The sequence below is a fragment of the Bidens hawaiensis genome, unplaced genomic scaffold (assembly GCF_021521415.1).
Source record: "Bidens hawaiensis isolate Kalapana, Puna unplaced genomic scaffold, B.hawaiensis_p1.1 tig00016943_1, whole genome shotgun sequence".
Classification (NCBI taxonomy): Eukaryota; Viridiplantae; Streptophyta; class Magnoliopsida; order Asterales; family Asteraceae; genus Bidens; species Bidens hawaiensis.
The window spans coordinates 53937-76530 of NW_027492567.1; the positions used below are offsets into that span (position 1 = coordinate 53937).

The following is a 22594-nucleotide window of genomic DNA, read 5'->3' on the forward strand; positions in this document are numbered from 1 at the left end:
AAGATGAAGTGATCATTTGTGTGGCTCGTGCGGGGCTCAACCTTATACGTCAACGTGCCAAAACTGGCTTAAAAAAGTTAATGAATAAACAATATTGTGGTGCCTATCTCAAGATATCACTACTACAAAACATGTCTTTTTGAAGCGGTGAAAAGTGATGTTAGAAGCGGTTTTTAAACGCTTCTTATGGATTTTTACCTCTGTTTGAAGCAATTTTTTTTATTTTTGGGATAAGTTTTAGCATATAATTAACTTCACCCCTCCGCACACACACCTAATATATATGTATACACACACATATAATATACATATATACAAACACTTGAAACAACTTAAAAGATAAATAAAAACACTATACGCTAGATAAGATAAAAATCAAAGTTTTTCATACCTCATATATGTGTGTATTGAAAGCTTTTAAGAAAACTTGGATTGAAAGCTTTTAAGAAAACTTGGATGAGAGTAATAATGGAAGTTGATTTGAGAAGGTGATAGCTGTTACTGTAACTTGGAGGGGTATTTCAAATTCACACAGGGAAGGAGGATTTGATGCGGTTTTGAAAGCAACCCCACTTCTAACATGTGCGGGTGCAAGATTTGAAGCGGTTTTAAGGAAAACCGCTTTAAAACAAATTTGGTGACCACTTCTAAACTATATGTTTTGTAGTAGTGTATATATAGCCATCTCTCTCGCAGATGAGCTTGTCGAACTTCCTCTATCGCCAGCAACAGAAAGTTGGATTTGACACAACGATTTGAAACCCAATTGTAAGCAAAGGGCAAGTTAGACAGATCATCTATGATGATCTTTTCACTCGGCTTCTCTATAGGTAATTTACATTCTGGTATTGTTAATTAATGTGATTTTCTTCAATGTGTTCACAGAAAGAATTATCCATGAAAAGGGTCTTTTGGCTCGAGAGTGTAAGCCATAATCTTTTCTCACAGGCCAAAGTTATAAAATTATGTGTATATATATTTACTAAAATACATGTGAACTAGCTTCCAATATTATAATGTTCAATCAATCCACTTAGATAAAATAAAATGAGAAAATTTGGTGGAATTTATTTGATTCTGGCTTCAATCAATCCTTTTCACATTGATAGGTGTATCCTTATGCCATAATTTTGGAAAGCAGACTCATTTTTTCATGACTGTGTTGGATTGATGACCATGATATTAATATCTTTGATGATACAGGCTCTATACACATGAAGACCTTTGTTGATACAGGCTCTGTACACTTCTTACATAGCATTAATCATCGGCATATTCATCTTTTTATTCATCCATTCTGTCATATTGTGGATAGGCACATTTCATACGCTAAAATTATTTACACAATAAAAACGAGTATTTTATTCTCTTTAAATTGAATACGATATTGTTATATTTTTTTTATTTTAAAAAAGTTAACATATAATGTGATTACCATTTAGAATCAGCAACAACTCTATTCGGTCGAGCTCGATCGGGTCATGTGTAAAACTAGATTAGGGTCGGAACGAGTCAATACAAAAATAGGGTTAATTTGGTTAGGTTTGGTACGGGATCGAGTCGAAAGGGTCAAGTTAGAATATGTTTCATATTAAAACAGTGTCAGGTCAGAACGGGTTTTGGGAATATGTTTCATATTAAAACAGTGTCTGGTCAGAACGGGTTTTGGGGCCAAAACGAGTTGGTTTAAAAAATAATTTCTTTGAAATTACTGTATATTTCATCTTTGCATCTTGATGTTCGCCACCGGCTACACGGATTCCATTGTTTACATGCGCTGGGGTCGATATACGCGTGTCCAACACCACGTATTGCACATAACCCAATATTGGTAAGCGCTTAACCCAATGTCGTGCATTCCGGTGCCAGTTAGGCATGTTCAATCTTCGGTTACACATGTACTGGCTTTGCTAGTATATTAAGAAATGCATTCACAACTTACCATCCTAGATTACAATGACCTATTTAATGTTTAATTGTTTACCAAAATTAATCTAAGTTGGGAAAGTTTCTAAGTGTATAGTATGACGACTTGGAGGTGCAAGTTTGATAACTTTTTTGTTTACGTGAACCCTAATTCGATATTTATAAATATCACCACCGCCGTAGATCATTCATCAAACCCTGGCTTCAATCATAATGGCTGATGAGTTTCCTCCAACAGACGTTATTTACGTCATCTTGTCAAGACTGCCGATCAAATCATTGGCTCGTTTCCGGAGTGTATGCAAGTCATGGCTCAAATGCATCAACGATCCTTACCTCCAAACCATTCATCGTGTCAAAGAAGAACCCACGCCAATCATGTTCCAACTGGTTCGACCTGCTCTTTCCAACATTGATAACAGTACACTATGCAAAATCAGTTTTTTAGGTGTAACCCAAGGTGGCACTATGAGTGTGAAAAAATACCACTTTTTGGATGTTCCTTATAGCAGCTTGTACTCTTCCCAACCTCTGGTTCTAGGTTCATGCAATGGACTAACTAACCCTAGTCTGTTATGATAAAAGCCACTCGTATCGCACCTTGCTTACACTTATCAATCCTCTTACTAAACGACGTCATTATTTGCCTCCCATCGATCACCGTCCTCCTTTTCGGGACTGTCAAGGTCAACTACAAGCAGCAGGGATAGCCTTTAATGATTCCACCAACAGGGTAACAACGGTGTGTATTCTTCACAAAGAATCACCTCCAGGCATTAATCCACAACTATGCATCATTCATGACTCGGGTATGTACTGGTGGCGAGAGGTGGCTCAAAATCCAGCTTATCCCATTAGGGGTGAATGTGTATTTGCTCACGGACGTTTGCATTGGTTGGCTTGTCATAATGATAATAGTTATTATGATGAAAGAAAAATAGTGTGGTTTGATGTCAAGAAGGAGGAATTCGGGTTAACAAATTTTGCTCCTGAAATAGGTCTATATGGTCTATATGGTCAATATGGTCAATTGGTTGACCTAAACGGTGAAGTTGGATTTGCGTATAAGTATGATGGCATTGGTATCGAGCTTTGGGTATTGAAGCGGGAAGAATGGGTGTTGCATTGTCGGTTTGATCAAGATATGCTGAGGTATATAGATGTGGTGGTTTGTGGTTGCTGGAACGATGACGGGGACATATTGCTGACCTCCAATGGAGGGAAGAAACGGTTGTTTGTTTACACCCTAAAAACTGATGACCTGAAAGAAGTTGAGCTGGATGGTCGATGTGAGGCAGCTATCCGAATGCACCGAAGCAGCTTCTTTTCGATCCGTGGTATTAACCCAAGAACTTAACAATATTCGATTAATAACAAAATATATATCAAGCCATTGTTATTAATTCATGTTTGGTAATTACTGATAATTAATTGTTGGTAAGGAACAGAATTTGAGTCTTCTTTCTTTCTTGCAGTTTCTTGTTTTATTAACATGGCAACTCTTTACAGAAAACTCATTAGTTTTGAGTATCCTTGTCCAAGTAACCCAATTTGCCTATCAATGTAACAATTAACCTAATTTGTTTAAAAGTGTTAAATTGGCGTGCAATGTTAAAATCAATCCAAAATCAATTGGCCTTGAATTTATATGGTCCGGTCCACAATTTGAACATGTGATTCGATCCAAAACTGAATATAAAAGTTCATCCAGAGGTTGCATATAAACAAAAGAAGTCGATTTTAAGTTCTCTATAATTTTGTTTTCACACTAGCAGGTTTTGGTTGTGCATTGCGTTTGTTTGGTTTTGAATAGGATTTATATTCATACATAGACAAAAGTAAACATGTCGCAACGGTATATTCAGAATTTAAAAAAACTTATGTATAGCGGATGAGTGGTGGTTAGGGGTGAAATGTCACTCGAATCCAAAGGTAGAATCATAAGTTATATTCAAAAACCATATAAATATTGCATTATATCTCACCTGACTCGCTTTTGAATGAAATCTATATCAAATATGTATCCTATTCTTGGAATAAGAGGCATATATTATATATGCATATACATAATTTTATTAAGGGCGTTTCCCAAGCGTTTTCAAGCACGAGTGTGAACGTAAAAACGGCGTGGGGCGCGCGGAGTTAGTCAAATGAGACTGTTAAAAGAGCCGTTGGGGTGCATATAATTAATTAAAAAATGAACTTTTATAAACATTAAGTTTGATAGCACAAACAGCTCTCTTTCTCATATCAGAAAACTAAAAAAACTCTACTTTTATAAAAGAAATGGATAATTCATCCGTATCAATAAATTTACTTAAGGAAGATGAAGCGATAATCTGTTCAATTCGTGTGGGGCTCCAACTTATACACGAACATGCTGTGGAAAAAATAAAATCAATGAATAAAACAGTGTGGTGCCGCGAATAGGAATTTCAATTTTGACTTTTAAATCTGTAATTTGTTTCTAGGTTTCTAATATCAACACTTACCAGTCATCAGATAAAACAGTTTTTGCTTTTTTTACAGTATAAATATTAATTGTCGTCGTAACTAATATACAAAGAAGCAAATATGCTTTTAGGACAAGACTTTTATTTTAAAATTCTCACACGCGTTTAAACGAGAAAACTTAAAACCTTTAAGACCGTCTTTCTCTCTATGGAGAAAATAAAATCTATCAAAAAAATGGTTGTTCCTTTGAGACAGCCCAGGAGATTATTATGGACCCATGTAGCCCCGACCTGTTATCCTTCCACTGTCGTGAGCGAGGGGTTTTCGCAGCTCTGTGAAACCAGCCTTACGCTGTGCCCCTTACTTTAGGAACCACGTGACCCGAACCTTCGCTCGAACCACATGATTGTGTGATGACCATGAATTATACCTTTGTTGATATAGGCTCTATACACATGAAGACCTTTGTTGATACAGGCTCTATACACTCCTTACATAACATTAATCATCAACAGATTCATCTTTTTATTCATCCTTCTGTCATATTGTGGATAGGCACATTTCATACGCTAAAACTATTTACACAACAAAAACGAGTATTTTATTCTCTTTAAATTGAATACGATATTGTTATATTTTTTTATTTTAAAAAAGTTAACATATAACGTGATTACCATTTAGAATCAGCAACAAGTCTGTCTATTCGGTCGAGCTCGGGTCATGTGTAAAACTAGATTAGGTTCGGAATGAGTCAATACAAAAAATAGGGTTAATTTGGTTCGGTTTTGTACCGGATTGAGTCAAAAGGGTCAGGTTAGAGCATGTTTCATATTAAAATAGTGTCGGGTCAGAACAGGTTTTGAGGCCAAAACGAGTTGGTTTAAAAAATAATTTCTTTGAAATTACTGTATATTTCATCTTTGCATCTTGATGTTCGCCACCGGCTACACGGATTCCATTGTTTACATGCGCTGGGGTCGATATACGCGTGTCCAACACCACGTATTGCACATAACCCAATATTGGTAAGCGCTTAACCCAATGTCGTGCATTCCGGTGCCAGTTAGGCATGTTCAATCTTCGGTTACACATGTACTGGCTTTGCTAGTATATTAAGAAATGCATTCACAACTTACCATCCTAGATTACAATGACCTATTTAATGTTTAATTGTTTACCAAAATTGATCTAAGTTGGAAAGTTTCTAAGTGTATAGTATGACGACTTGGAGGTGCAAGTTTGATAACTTTTTTGTTTACGTGAACCCTAATTCGATATTTATAAATATCACCACCGCCGTAGATCATTCATCAAACCCTGGCTTCAATCATAATGGCTGATGAGTTTCCTCCAACAGACGTTATTTACGACATCTTGTCAAGACTGCCGATCAAATCATTGGCTCGTTTCCGGAGTGTATGCAAGGGTATATTCAGAATTTTAAAAAACTTATGTATAGCGGATGAGTGGTGGTTAGGGGTGAAATGTTACTCGAATACAAAGGTAGAATCAAAAGTTATATTCAAAAACCATATTGTATTATATCTCACCCGACTCGTTTTTGAATGAAATTTATATCATATAGTATATTCTTTGAATCGGAGGGATATATTATGCATATACATAATATTTATTAAGGGTGTTTCCCAAGCGTTTTTTGGCAAGAGCATGAACATACAGTCGTGGGGCGTGCGAAGTCAGTCAAATGTGATCATTAAAAGAGCTGTTGGGGTACATAATTAATTAAAGAGAAAATGGCTGTTTTCGTCCCTGTAATTGCTGGGCGGAGTCATACTCATACTGAGTCCCCGAATTTTTTTTTGAACTGTTTGAATCCCTATGGTACCAAAAATGACCCTAGCGAATCCTTTCGTTATCTTTTTGTTAACAACACTGCTAAAATGAGGGGTAATATTGTCATTTCAACAGATAACACAAAAATAATATATATTTAAATTACCAAAATAATTAAAATAATAAGTTTGAGTACATGATCAGCTCATCTTCTCTCACCATCAACCATAGTCCCATTACCAGTACCATCACCACCACCCACAAGCCACTTCCAACTCATCTTCCACCTCCATCAATGAAAATAACATGGAAAAATTGATAAACTCAAAGAAGTTAGGGTTCCTTCACCTCCTCTCCCGTCATCTGAGCATGGAACCTCACCATATACCACCTGAGAAACGAAGTTACACCCCGAAACCTGGTTATGGGCGGAACCCTAGCATCGTCATTGCTGCGTCTTTCCTAAAAACCGTCTTCTGATCCGGCGAGCAAGGCGGAACCCTAGCCGTCTCCGCCGCTACGTAGGTTGCCACCATACTCGGTTTGCTGTCACAGAAGTCCGTTCGCTCTCGCCACCATACGGCGGTTGGATTTCCGGTCCAGATCTGGACCGACAACCACCACCAAGGCGGGTTTTGTTCTGGTTAAAAAGTGACCACCGATTGAAGGAACGAGGATTACCGGTTCTAAACTTTCATGAGCGGTTATGCCTTTGCTAGATATGTCGCCAGAAATTGAAGAGTCGTCGGAATTCATTTTAGATGGTGAATGTCACCTGATGTAAAATGTATCTTTTTTTCATTTTAAATATGTATTAATTTTGGGTTGTAGGTTGAAAAGACTATATTACCCCTCATTTTAACAATGTTGTTAACAGAAAGATAATGGAAGAACTCGTTTGGGTCACTTTTGGTACCACAGGGATTCAGCCAGTTCAAAAAAAATTTCGGGGACTCAGTGTGACTCGGCCCTGCAACCACATGGACGAAAACAATCATTTTCTCTTAATTAAAAAGTGAACTTTTAAAAACATTCTTTAAAGTTTGATAGCACAAATATCTCTCCTTCTCATATAAAAAAAAACTAAAAAAACTCAACTTTAAAAAAATGGATAATTCATCCATACCGACAAATTTTCGTAAAGAAAATTAAGTGATAATCTGTATGATTCGTGCGGGGCTCCAACTTATGCATGAACATGCTGAAACTTGTGTCAGCTGGAAAAAATAAAATCCATGAATAAAACAATGTGGTAATTTCAATTTTGACATTTGTAATTTGTTTATAGGTTTCTAATATCCATCACTCACCAGTCACCAAGTAAAATAGTTTTTGCTTCTTTTACGGTTAATATATGTTTTTTCGTTTTAACTAATATACAAAGAAGCAAATATGCTTTTAGGACAAGACTTTGATTTTAACATTCTCACACACGTTTAAACGAGAAAACTTAAAACCTTTAAGACCGTCTTTCTCTCTATGGAGAAAAAAAAATCAATCAAAAAGATGGTTGTTCATTTGAGAAAGCCCAGGAGATTATTATGGACCCATGGAACCCTGACCTGTTATCCTTCCACTGTTGTGAATGAGGGGTTTTCGCAACTCTGTGAAACCAGCCTTACGATGTGCCCCCTACTTTAGGAACCACGTGACTAGCCTTATATGTATTACAATATCTCTTTAATATTTTATTAAAGAGATATTGTAATACATATATACAAAGAAGCAGTGACATGATTGCCATTTTTAGTCTTTTGTTTGGACATGTGATCCTTGATAGTTGATATTATTTGTAAAATTTTTGAGCACATTAGCTGTATCTAAAAATTAACCTAACCAACTTGTTTTGGCCCGTATTACCACCTTTAAGTTACATAATTCAAGGTTTGGATCTTTAAGCAAAGGGCAAGTTAGACAGATCATCTAACCAACCTGTTTTGGCCCGTATTACCACCTTTAAGTTACATAATTCAAGGTTTGGATCTTTAAGCAAAGGGCAAGTTAGACAGATCATCTATGACGATCTTTTCACTCGGCTTCTCTATAGGTAATTTACATTCTGGTACTGTTAATTAATGTGATTTTCTTCAATGTGTTCACAGTTTCATGGTCTTTTGGCTCAAGAGTGTAAGCCATAATCTTCTCTCACAGGCCAAAGTTATAATATTATGTGTATATATATTTACTAAAATACATGTGAACTTCCAATATTGTAATGTTCAATCAATCCACTTAGGGTTGTTTGGCAATTGCTGAGTCATTAAGTGCTGAACCAGTAAGAGGTCTGAATGATTAAGAGACTCTGAGCCAATAAGTGCTGAACCAATAAGTGTTGTTTGGTTGGACCTCTGAATGACTTACAGAATGACTATTTTACTCCTTTGAACTATTTCGTGCTGAATGAAATGCATCTATTTAATCAAAGCTCTTAATAACTGTATCGAATGACAAAACTTTCATTATAGCCAACCAAAATACATCTTAAAACAAACTTTCATTATAATCAACCAAATCCAAATTACATCAAAACCAAAAAAACAAACTTACAACCAAACAAACCATAACTTTTAGCAACAAGCTCAATCCCACATGTACAACCAAGACTTCAAGCTTCTCTATGAGTTTAGGGAAGCATATAATCAAACAAATGTTTTCGATCTGATTCCTGAACCTACTATATAAACCTAATTCAAATCAATAATGCTAACACCTAGCTTTAACATACATGAACACAAATTAAGACCTAAAACATTTATAATAAAAATCAAACTTCAAATCTATGAAATCAAAACAGAAAGAGAAGGTGGTTACCGACGATTGTGAAGGTGGTGCAGCGGTGATTGCCCCTGCCATCAATTACAACAAATAGGTTGTTTGGTTGTGCACGGCGGTTACCAACGGTTGCGAAGGTGTGCGGAAATGGTGGGTGGGATGTGTGACCGGTGGTCGGTGGTAGGCAAGATGATGATTTTTGCAGGAGATGGAACGATGATATCAGCAGACGGTGGTATGAGACTAATAGCAGGGATAAGGAAGAAGAGGGAAGGGTAATCAGGGTCTTATTTTCATTCAGCGATGTATTTTAACTGAATGGTTAAGAGGCCATTCAGCCATTAAGACATGACCTTTTAACAAAACAAACACTCTTATGTCTGACCGGGTCAGACCTGAACCATTAAGAGACTCATTAAGAACTAAACAAACAGGCCCTTAGATAAAATAAAATGAGAAAATTTGGTGGAATTTATTTGCTCTGACTTCAATCAATTCTCTTCACATTGATAGGTTTATCCTTATGCCATAATTTTGGAAAGCAGACTCATTTTTTCATGATTGTGTTGGCCTGATGACCATGAATTAATACCTTTGTTGATACGGGCTCTATACACATGAAGAAGACCTTTGTTGATACAGGCTCTATACACTCCTTACATAACATTAATCATCGACAGATTCATCTTTTTATTCATCCTTCTGTCATATTGTGGATAGGCACCTTTCATACGCTAAAATTATTTACACAATAAAAACGAGTATTTTATTCTCTTTAAATTGAATACGATATTGTTATATTTTTTTTTATTTTAAAAAAGTTAACATATAACGTGATTACCATTTAGAATCAGCAACAAGTCCATTCGGTCGAGCTCGGGTCATGTGTAAAACTAGATTAGGGTCGGAAAGAGGCAATACAAAAATAGGGTTAATTTGGTTTGGTTTGGTACGGGATTGAGTCGAAAGGGTCAAGTTAGAATATGTTTCATATTAAAACAGTGTCGGGTCAGAACGGGTTTTGGGGTCAGAACGGGTTTTGGGGCAAAACGAGTTGGTTTTAAAAATAATTTATTTCAAATTACTGTATATTTTAGCTTTGCATCTTGATTTCGCCACCGGCTACACATATTCCATTGTTTACATGCGCTGGGGTCGATAAACGCGTGTCCAGCACCACCTATTGCGCATAACCTAATATTGGTAAGCGCTTAACCCAATGTCGTGCATTCCGGTTCCAGTTAGGCGTGTTCAATCTTCGGTTACACATGTACCGGCTTTGCTAGTATATTAAGAAACTAGGATAGTACCCGTGTTACACACAGGTTGACATTAGATATGTAACAAAATGTATCTAAAACTACCATACAATATCATTATATATATATATATATATATATATATATATATATATATATATAACAACCATAATATATCATCAAATTTATAACCCAAAAGATATAATATTTATCTATATTGGAGATATAGATAATAAGATAGTATACATAAACAGCTAATAATTACACAAACTTAAGTTTATAATATATAAAAGTCATTACAACTAATTAGATGTTAACGTTGCTACACAAACATGATAGTCAAAATTTGCAACTTCAAACAAAATCATCAGTACCTAAAACCTGAAAAAGAAAAACAAAATATGGAAGTCAATTAAGTAAAATATAGTTAAAAAAATGACCATATATTTTATATAGTTACAATTTAATTAAAATTACAGAAATTACATAATTAAGATTACACAGATATGTTACAAATAAGTAAAATAGTCCTTGTACACTACATTTGTGATTGTATTGGTTGGTATACATTGTATATCACAAATCAAAATCTTTAGTCCATGTCTGCTTGTAACTCTTGATACGGTAACATATACGTATGCTTATAACTCTTGATATAGCTACGTATAATTGTTCGTGTGATAAATAAGATTCTTCAAGTACATACAACCCTAGATAAATGATAATATATCCATGAAACTAACAAAAAATATTCATACATATATAATATCATACTTTTAATCAATTAATATATATATAATGTCACTAGTTTGATCCTCCCGTTTTACGGGGGTTTATTTAAAGTTTTTTTTAATCGTTTTGCTATTTTATGATGATTTATTATATTTTTTAACGTAGTTTTGTTTTAATTTAATACATATATATTAATTTGTTATTATATTTTTTCATGTTTTAAATTTTTAACGAACAAACATAAACGAACACGAGCATGTTGATTTTTTTAAATGAACAAACATGAACACAAATATTTGTCTAATGAAAGAGGGGACGTTGATGTAGTTGACGATGGTGGGTAGTATTAGAAGTTAACCGGCGATGGAGATGATAGACCGACAACGGTGAACATGTAAAGTAGATAAAATTAAATTAGGGTTTGATGATGAAAGCGTTTATCAATAAATGAGATCTATAACCCATTTGGGGGCAATTAGGGTTTGGTAAGACCCATAACCCGCGGAAATTATTCTTTGATGATTAAGGGGTTATTTCACAAATAAATAAGATGTTATAACCCGTTTAAGGATTATCCGGGTTTGGTGAGCCTCATGACCGCGGAAATTATTGTTTGATTATGAAAGAGTTTCACAAATTTATGAGATGCTATAACTCATTTAAAGACTATCCGGGTTTGGTGAGACCCATACCCGCGAATTCGGGTCAAATGCATAATGAGCCTTCATTTAGAAATCAAACAATCTGGTGCCTCTAGAGAATGGGGGGAACAACCTGAGAGCGACACCTAGGATTTTATGGTAGACAGTTATATCAATAGTTAGATTTGAGATCATGTGCTCATGTTTATCCCAAAAACATGATTATCCAAAAAACCAGATTACCTGAACTTTGATGATATAGTCATCCTTATAATTTTTAGAATTTGAAATTGATTGATCATGATAAATATGACGTCATTAATATTCTGTGTAAGAAATTTTTACTTGATTTTATATATTACAATTAACAATTGTATAATCAAGCAACATATAAAACCGAAAATTAAAATATAACAAAATGATTTTTTTCATTTCATATTAATGGAAAATGACAAAAACATACTAACCTTAAAACTTTTTGAAACCAGCCTTACGCAGTAAATTGTTGCTTGATTTTCAAAATATTATTACTAACAAAAATTGTATTTGCTTCAATACAAATTGTATGACGGTAAAATATTAAAAAGATGTTGTAATATATATAGATATATATAAAGATTAAGAACTTAAAACTAAAGCTAAAAATGAAAAATAAAGAAGAAAGAAGAATACGTTTTGGTCATTTTAATAAGTTTTAAAGTATATACATTATAAACACGGTTTAATAAATACATAGATTGTTTGTAAAAATTCACCATGTGTCCTCGGAAACAGCGCCAAACTTGATGCGTTCGATATAGGTATAGAAAAATGTGTTAATTTTTTCAAAGGCTTGTTCACACAATATAGAGTTGTAAATTTATAAAAATTATAATTATCTTCACTAAACTACACACAGATAGACAAGCGCACATATCGTATATGTAGTAAAGTATATGTAAGAACAAAGTATCGATCCACTGACACACTTATAGATTTTTACTACTAAATCGTTGTATTTATTTTAACCAGGAGTAGATATTGGTTTTGTTTTGGTTTGGGTTTTGGTTTTGGTGAATGAGTTTAAAGAAACATAAACTAAAAGACAATATTTTTTTAAATTTTTTTATTTTTAGATAGAAAAAAGATCAAAGATTCAAATGTATTATCTTGGTTAAAATTCCTCTTAACTTGGTTTAATGATTGATTACTAAACATGTGACATTATGGTGATTATATGTGAGGATAATATCATTAGTCATGTTATTCCATGATAATTAAAGAAAGAGGTAACTCTTGATCCCTTTTAATAAATCATCGTTTTATATAAGAAAATGGTTTTTGATAAAGATAAGTTAACTCATTTTAGAGATTAGACAATCCTTTAAATTACTAAGTGAATTGTCATTGATATTTTAGTAAAAATAATCTTTGTACTATACATAAACTACCAATAATGATTAGTTGAGTTGCAAAGGATTAACCTTTAATGACCAAATATTAACCCACACAACCCTTGAACAATTATAGAACTCATGGAATGGGATTTTCACGAATGAAACGCCCAAGCTTCTCGGTACCTCTTTAGACTCATAATTACCTGCCATCTTCTATTTATGAAGGATCGGAGAAAATAAAATCCACCTTGTGTTCTCCGCTAAGAAACAACTAATCGTTGTTTAAGGGCTCACCAGTGTTGCGAATCCCCATTAGTAACGAAAAATTTGCAAAACAAGACTTTTTAATAAATTTATGATAGAAAAGTCATGAAGTAAGTACTATGATGAGTTATTAAAATATTGCCTCCCCCTTCTACTTATTGATTGTTAGATGAAATTTAAAATTGGTCAAAGAAATGCATGCATCTTATTTGTTGAATCTTTAAACAATTTATTATATGCATGTATTTATTTTCTTAACATAAATGTTTAACCCACCCATTCATTTTCAACCACCCGTGGCTAAAAGCAAAAATTGATAATTTTTTAAGAGTTGGCCGTTAGTAATGCCAACTTGGCAGAAATTGTCATTATTAGCGGCAGCTTGTCAAAATTTTTCCTTTTTAACGGCAACTTGTCATAAGTTTCCATTGCTAATAGCAACATTGCGTAAATTTCCAATACTAATGACAACTTGACAAAAACAAGAACAACTTATACATTCCAATAATTTGAGTCTCAGATTCCTTGACCTACCCTATATGGTTTATTCAAGTTGCCGTTACTAATGGATATTGCAATACTTTTGAAAACTTTTCAACTCCATGTTTAATTGTGAAAAAAATTTCTCAAACACCATTACTTCTGCAAAAAAAACCCTCAATATGAAGCAAAATAAGAAGCTCCTTCAATGGCGTATTTAGACTTTCCTATCTTCTCCACGCTTCTTCTCCTTTTTCTCAATGGTTTCACAAGTTTAAGGAGAAGGATTCCAAAATTCATGACCCGCTCAGAATTTTCACGTATGTATAACACTATAATTATTTTTCTATGGTGGGCGGCTGCCAACCCTACTTTAGCTTTCGGTCCGCCCATGAAAACATCAACCGACAATCATCTAGAACAATTGCAGAGAATAAAAGTTCTTGTATATTGAATCAAGAATGTTAATTAACCACAAACTATATTTAACATATATGTGTATACCTCATTTAACCGACATATCCCTTGGGTGGGAAAGAACGATTATGCTCCTAGAAAACAATATATACTCAACCTAAAATAATTTTGTTTTCCTCAACGTAGCCCTCCATATCCAAGTAAAACTTCACTAGGCCATAACAGTTTGATCTAATATTGCACAAATTCACAGCTAAAAAAGTGTTTCGATTACTTGACCTTGGCTAGTTAGATACAATATGCTGATTGCGTTTATGTGAACATTTGTAAGCTCATCACCTCGCAACTTTTCAACCAATTCTGCCGGCATTTCTTCCAAGTGTAACTTCTGAAGACTTGCAAGGTGTTGGATGCCTTGTAACGTTGATCTCATCTCTAGACATCGTACCAGATTCAATTCTTTGATACACGGCAACGTACAGTTCTCAAATCTCAAAGAAACGAGCCCCGTAAGATCCAGTAACAACATTTTGTTGAGTTTCGGAAAGCCACCTGCTCTGAAGTGCAAGAACCTGCATTTGCAAGCATTCTTGAGTTCTAAATAGGCTAAAATGGGTAATATCTGGATCAGCGAAAGCATATCGATATCTTCGCCTAAATTTGAGAAACATAAGTATAGATGACTTAAGTTTGATAAAGACTCAAGCCATGGAGGCAGCCTACTCAACTTTCCAACTAGTGCCAGCTTCTGGAGGTACAAAGGTGGGTGAGATAATCTTTCAAGCACAAGTTCTTCGGTTTCTGTACTTGCGGCGATCCTTAGACGCCTAAGTTGCCTCATGTTTTTGACTGAACTGCACAGTTTTGGCCCGTCACTTGCTTTCAGTTTGGCTATATCCAATCTTTTAAGCTCTGTCAAGTTTCCAACTTTGTGGATTATTCCTTCCTCAGATTCAATCGTTGCTAAAGTTTGTAAACTTTGTATTTGTGTTATTTGTGTAGGTACCTGCAAGCCGGAATGAATTGTGGAAGCTTTACAGCGACCTATAAGCAAGTGGCGTAGTCTTGGTATAATTGATATTCCACTTGGTAACTTGTGTAGGTGTGTGTTTCGGACATCGATTGTTTGCAGATTTCTTAGCCTTTGGATCGACTGTGGAAGCTCGTGGATGTTGGTTCCTCGAAGGTTCAAATACCTCAAGTTAAGTAAGTCAACGACAGAATTTGGGATTGCTCCAATAGACACTGCCTCCAGATCCAGGACCTTTAAAAACTTAAAGCTAGACATGATCGCATTTATGGGAAAAGATGTATTTGTCTCTATTTGAAAGACAAAGAATGCGCGGAGATGGCGTGACAACGAACTGCTTAAACGAACAATTTCACCTCTGTTATAAAACGAAAGTCGTTGTACTTTACTTTCAGTTCTGGCCTCTGTCTCCTCATATGTTGAACAAAAGTTGTCATTTTTAGATGTTGCCATTGCGAGTTCTCGCATCACATCGTGGACCCGGAATGTCTTCAGCCTTCCTGAATCATTAGTCTCAGTGACTTGAATCATGCTTCGAAGACTAAGTTCCATAAGGTATTCTTCTGCTACTTCCTCCACTGTTACAGCTTTTCTTTCCAAGATAAACCCCTCTGCAACCCACAGTCGTATAAGCTTTTTCCTCTTAATTGGATATCCATCACGAAAAACACAACAATACAAGAAACAATGTTTTAGGTAGAACGGAAGATCATTGAAGCTCAATGATAATATCCCTTTAACACTCTTGAGGACAGGATTGTTGCTCAATTCCCAGTTAATGCTATCATATATTCTCTTCCACTCAACCACGGTTTGGTTTCTTGAGCACACCAGTCCTCCAAGTGCCACTATAGCAAGTGGCAATCCTTCACATTTCCTAGTAATCGTCTGAGCTAACTCTTGTAGCTCAACCGGACATATATGACCAGAATCACTCCAAAAAGCCTTTCTACAGAAGAGAGCCCATGAATCACCCTCTCCAAGAGGCTGCAAGTGAAGAATATGCCTTCCGGGTCCTACTGATTTCGCTATGTTATCATTTCTAGTTGTGAATATAACTCGACTTCCAAGACCGTTTTCAGGAAACGCGCCTCTTATTCTACTCCAAAGAAGTATATTCCAAACGTCATCTAGGATAATAACATACCTTTTCTTGTGAAGATAGTCAATAAGCATCTCCACTAACTCTCTGTAAGTCATCACTCCCAAATCACTAGGTTTTGCCCCCAATAATTTCTTGATCATGAATCTTAGCAACTCCTCAACCCCGTTAGTTTGAGAGACAGACACCCATGCCCAACAATCAAAGCACCGTTGAATCATTTGGTCATTGAACACTTTGGTAACCAGGGTTGTCTTGCCTAACCCACCCATACCCACAATCGATATAACCATTAGTCTAGGATCATCGATCAACCACTCCATGAGTTTTTCTTTATTATCACCCATTCCCACTATTTCATCCTCATCAACAAACATTGAAAGCTCTTCTTGACGTTGCCACCAGTCAATAGAAGCATTTCTAGCACCTTTGCTCTCCTCTTGCGTTTGATGATCAAAGGTGTATCTTTTTCTTATTTCACAAACCTCTTGAACTTTTACTTTAAGCTTTTGAAGTTTCAAAGACATTTTACGCCTTCGGGTCATATGCATTGGAACCTTGATCATGTCTTGAAACATGTTCTTGAACCCCCTTCTATCTACTTCCATATCTTTATAGTAAACATACTCATCTAACACATCTTCAATTTTGTTGACTACTTCTCTCACTTGTCTTACCCATGTTTCCACCAATTCACTCTTCAGGCTTTTTCTTTCGGCGTCCCTTATGTAGGATCTCATGATTTCTAACTCCAGTTTTATTGCTTCAACATCGCTTTGTGAATCTCCCAGTAATGATGCTTCTTGCATCAGAATTGTTGTCACCTTTTCCAGTAAGAAATTCACAGCACCATCTGCCATTTTTACGTGCTAGCGGTGTGTGTGAGATAGCACCGATCTAGATGTATGTATGTACATATGTGAAAACAAGAATTACTAGTAAGTGTAGTGGAAGCTCAAGGGAAAGAAACAAACCAAGTTGACTTGGTTATTGGTAGACTTTTTGACTTTGAATCTGTCAATATTGCACCACACTTGTAAGAAAGATATTATTACTATTATTATTATTACTATTATTATTATTATTTTCGCATTGACATATTATTATGTACTCAAATATCATATGTCATTAGGATAAGGTGAAATGAGCAGGAAATGTAGAAGAAACAAATTAAATTAACTATATGATTATGACATGAATCTGTAAGACTTTAATGAAATGGTCCCATTTAGGCAGAATATGTTAACAAGATTGGTGTGGTGGGCCGTGGGCGGAGGCATGTACTTGACTTGGTTAAAGGGATTTTATTTACATCCAAAACGTAGAATGTATACAAACCGTTATATATATAAGCATCACGTCAACATCATATTCTAAATTGTTTCCAAAGACACTCATTTCCTTTACAATACCAATCATTCACAAAACTTCATTAAAAAATATTATAAGTATATGTATATTTACGTGGGAGAGGAGGGTCCCACTGATCACTTGCCCACATGCCGATCATAATTCCATACATTCTCCTAATGGTGGACTTCCTCTACAACGCGGCTCATCCACCACGCCAACGTCTGCTTCGAGCGGGCCTCTCACAAACCTTCCCGTATGATAGCTAGCTCTTAATCCATGCTATTCACTATTCGGATTGGTTTTATTTGAAACCTTTGAAGTTGTAATCTACATCTCAGTTACATTGAAAAAAATTATCTTTATCTTCATTTTTATTTAAGATAAAATGACAAAAGATGTCATTTATGTTTAATCGTTTTTTCAGTGGAAATCCTTTAACAAAAAGAAATGACAGAAAATATCTTTTACATTTAAAAACTCTTATGTCTTTTGTCCCTAACACAGTTAACATTTTCCGTTAAATATGGTCATGTGCCCTGCATTGGTTGTATTTTGGTCATCTTACTATTGTAAATTAAAATAATACTAACTCTGAACCATTCACTGACCTAAAGATGATTAATTTTCAAGAGTAAAATGACCAAAATACTCTCATGTGTCTGCACTTGACCAGATTTAACGAGAAAAATTAACTGGGTTAGGATCAAAAGACATAATGTGATCGAGTTTCTAAATGTAAAGGATGTTTTCTGCCAATTCTATAGCTAAAGGACGTCCACTGTAAAAACGATTAAGCATAACGTTTAATTTAGCCTTTCTCTAATAATATGTAATATCTAGTATTTTCTAAAATTGATCGAATGCGTTTTTTCGCTATTTTTTCTCTCTACATTTCGACCCACGCTTAATAGAAAATCAAGTTATATTTAAAATAACGAACAAGAAACATATTTGCAACCGGTATTTGCTGAAAATTGCGAAACGAAACCCAGTGTTATCTATTGCTTATCTCTCGCACAGTTCATACTAAACGTATATCATTGTTAGGCTATGTGTTTTGAAATATGGGTTGTGAGATTTGAAAAGTCACATATGCAACACATGAATACCACATAGGTAAAAGGAGTTTTCACATTACACACCCACTAAAGTGTCATGGGAGGATGGGTCGTGTGGTTTTAATAATTTGTTATTATAAGTAAATTATTATTATATTTAGTTATTAGTGTATTTATTTAATATTATAAATTGTAATTAAGTACTTATATTTAAAAATATAAGATAGATTCAGGGCAGTGGTCGATGGACCTCGGCCCGACAGCCCGATAGGCTTGAAATCTTTTTTCGAAAAAAACTTTATGTATATTTTAATGAAGAATAATATGTATATTTGATATTTAAATTCAGTTACATAACCACTAGCTTGGTTTATTAGCAAATTGGTATGATTCGTAACAAAAAACTTGTAGGTTCTAGTCTCACTTATATTTTTATGTGAAAACATACATTTGTGTTAATTAGATAAAAAAAACACTCGGTTAACACCGGCAGTCCGTCACCGGTCACGACTCCTGTCGCAACCACAACCACCATGTCACAGCCCCCGACCCCATACCCCGGGAGGGGAGCTGTGAACGCGAGCGGTGGTATCGGTGTTTATTATTTAACAGCGGAAAGATTCATCAGGACCGTAGTTAGGAAAAATCATCAGAGTGTAAAACACCATGATTTTCATTTCATAAACTAGGATAAAATTCATATTTATGTGTACAAATGTTTTATAGGGATAACCCTAATTTACATGTGACATCTGCCCCGATCCGACCCGACCCAGGTACCCGTTTCCCTTTTTCCGATCTCTTTCTTTTATGATTTAATATTTATTTATACTTATATTTTACTTTTAATAATAATAATATATTTTTCCTTCCTGCCTCTTTCTCTCTCTTTCTTTCCGCCGTCCCCTCCCTCTTCCTTCTCTCTTTCCGCCTTCTTTTCCCTCTTGTCGCCGTCCCGCCCTTAAGCTTTGTTTCCCTCTCCTTACTCGTTGCTGTCCTTTGTTCCTTCCCGCCTAAGGTTGTCTGCGCAGCTCCACGCGCCAGACTCCTTACAAGGAAGCCTGCGTGAAGACCATCTGTTCCAGCGATACGCGAGACGAACTCTTCTCGCAGCGCGCTAAGAATTGTAATTCTTCTCGCAGCGCGCTAAGAACGGTAGTTCTTCTCGCGACGCGCTAAGGATTTGTAGTTCTTCTCGCAGCGCGCTAAGAATCGTAGTTCATCCCTCGACGCGCGAAGAATTATGGTTCTTCCCGCGGCGCGCTAGGAATTGTAGTTCCTCTCGCAGCGCGCTAAGAATCGTAGTTCATCCCACGACGCGCGAAGAATTATAGTTCTTCCCGCGGCGCGCTAGGAATTGTAGTTCCTCCCGCGGCGCGCTAAGAAATGTGATTCTTCCCGCGGCGCGCCTTAGCCTTCTCGCGCGCAGCTTTCTCGCGCTAGACTTATCTTTTCTTCTGTTTTATCCAGCCTGTTTGCTTTTGTGTTGTCTTATCTTCTGTGCTGTTGACCTGACCTATTTTATGTCTGAAAAGCCACTTTTGGCGCAGCATGCGCACCAACCCCATTGGTTGACAGAAAAAGTGACTGACATTATCTTTTGAGATCTGTTTTTCCATGCTTGACCAGTACCTTTATCTGACCCTCCCATGCCTGTTTACTGTTCCCTGTCAGCTTTTCCTTTGTCCCCTGCAGCTGCCATATCTTTTGATATCTTTTGCTTTTGGAATCTTTTGCTTTTTGAGATCTTTTCCCCTTTTCTAGGGATTGTGTTCCCTAGGTTTTCTCTATAAATAATAATGTTAATTTCCTAACACTACACACACAAAGCACTTAAACTCTCCTGTTCTTCCTTGCTCTCTGCCGTTGATCCTCTGTCGCCTCCCTCTCCGCCTCCGTCTTCCTCCCTGTTCTGCCCTGCTTTTCCGGTAATATATATTATATATAATAATTTACTTATTAATTATGCTAACTTATAATCAAGACTTAAAACCAATCATTAAAACAATAATCTTATTTATAGGTTAACTTGTACTTGTTTAAAGTTGGTTCTTGCATTATCTTTCACCGCATCTTTATCAAGTGAGTAATCTCGTATCTAATCCCTTTTTATTTTTTAATGTTTTGGGATGTTCATGTGTTCATACAAACTTAGAGTCTTAAACTTGTTTATGAACTTTAGTCGTGCAGTATCCCATTTGTTGAGGACGTTTACTTGGCTGTTTATTTGTTTGTGTGTATCATTAACCGCTTTGTTCGGCCTATTCCGCAGTTTTCATGGATCCATTAGATGAACACGGGAGACCTATCGTTTACGGTTTTCTGTGTTTACACTTGCACAGATGTTTTCTTGTTTTTGTGCTCATTTGAGAGCACGGATTGAACTATGAACTATGAGCTAAGATCTATTTAGGCTTGATCACAATCTGATTACACCCTTGTTAAACACCAGACATACACGTGTTGCGCGCAGATTTATTATTATCTATGTATTGTATTAAACTTGATTTCTCACCAACACGCTAGTATTTGACGTTTTATTTTAACACATGTTCAGGTTTGCTGTAGCTAAATTTGGAGCTTGTGGACACGTAGGACGTTTTTACTTTTGGACCTAGATTAAAATGTATCAAGACAAGTTATTGTTGTTCGAATATTTTACCTTATAATATAATGATTTATGTTGATTTACGTTACCTTGTGTTTACGTTGCGCGTGCGCAAATGAATATATTTATTAAATATTGACACCCAAATAGTGTCACGAGTAATGAAACAATATGTGGCGCCCCGATGTATAATCCGCCTTTGGTCGGGGTGTTACAGATTGGTATCAGAGCTCGTTGACTTTAGGATAGGTGGTTAGACATAACGGCCTAGAATACCTAAAAGTCCCTTCTCGCGCATGAGAGAAATCTCATGTTTGCGCGCTTATTGTTAATTACTCGTTATTTATGAATATGCTCGCGCTTGCGCAGTATATGATTTTATGTTTTATTCCGCGATATTTCGATTTTTGTTGAATTTCGATTTTTATTGATTTTACTTACATATTCGTTTATTGGATTTGAAAATTCGAAAAGTCATGGTGATACATGAATAGTTGATTTTCAATTTCCATTTACGATTATGTTCTGAGGTTGGAGACTTGAAAAGTCATGGTGATACATGAATTGTCAACCTCCAATACTCATTTTCTTGTATATTTTATATTGAAGATTGAAAAGTCATTGTGATACATGAATCGTCAATCTCCAATACTCGTTTGCTCGTATATTTTAAATTGGGAATTCTGAAAGTCATGGTGATACATGAATTGTCGATTCTTGATTCGAATTTGTTACCTTTATTAAAGTCTGCATTTAGGGTCATTTATTTTACTTTAACTTTTGACAGTAACTAACTTCGCGAAACAAGCTTTACGATGACATACTTTGCGCTAAAACCAAGATATTAACTAAAACTAAAACTTTTATAGAATGCCTCTGCTATCTCGCCGACATCAGAGGAGAGAAGCCTCGCGCAGACGTTCGCAGCAACGTTCCCAGGAAATGGCCGCCGCAATAGCTCAAGCCTTAAACCAAAACAATGCTAACACCTCTGGTTACAACATTAAGTCCTTTAACGCGGGTAACCCTCCAAAGTTCACAGGTCTTGAAGGAGCCACCGTGATGCTCCAGTGGCTTGAGAAAATAGAAAACACTTTCCTCCACACCCAATGCCCTCTAGACAGACGAACCCTATATGCTTCCAGTGTCCTGGAATCTAGGGCGCTTACTTGGTGGAATGGAGTAGCTCATGCGCGTGGCGCAGAAGCTGCTTCTAGCATGACATGGGAGGAATTCAAGGAAATTCTGACGCGAGAATTCTGCCCTCCCAACGAAGTTAAGCGCCTGGAGGAAGAATTTTGGAATCTTAAGCAATGCAGTGGCGAAGC

The 22594-nt window shown here is 35.9% G+C and overlaps 2 protein-coding genes across 2 annotated transcripts; one reads left to right on the top strand and one right to left on the bottom strand.

Annotated features, from left to right (window-relative positions):
- The first annotated feature begins 2139 nt into the window (after positions 1-2139).
- LOC143552557 (F-box protein At5g49610-like) lies at positions 2140-3283 on the top strand. The gene is made up of 2 exons (XM_077042743.1): positions 2140-2441; positions 2512-3283. Exons 1-2 carry the CDS (start codon positions 2140-2142, stop codon positions 3281-3283), a joined length of 1074 nt encoding a protein of 357 aa, XP_076898858.1.
- A 10629-nt stretch (positions 3284-13912) lies between these two features.
- On the bottom strand, positions 13913-17107 carry LOC143552524 (disease resistance protein RPM1-like). The gene has a single exon (XM_077042721.1). The coding sequence runs from the start codon at positions 17105-17107 to the stop codon at positions 14369-14371; it is 2739 nt and encodes a 912-aa protein (XP_076898836.1). The 3' UTR covers positions 13913-14368.
- Between the last annotated feature and the right edge of the window lie 5487 nt (positions 17108-22594).

Bases quoted from the DNA above. Each gene is read 5' to 3' on its own strand.
- LOC143552557 (XM_077042743.1), top strand. From the start codon at position 2,140: ATGGCTGATGAGTTTCCTCCAACAGACGTTATTTACGTCATCTTGTCA. The intron at 2,442-2,511 runs GTACTCTTCCCA...TTATGATAAAAG, and splicing joins GATGTTCCTTATAGCAGCTT to CCACTCGTATCGCACCTTGC.
- LOC143552524 (XM_077042721.1), bottom strand. From the start codon at position 17,107: ATGGCAGATGGTGCTGTGAATTTCTTACTGGAAAAGGTGACAACAATT.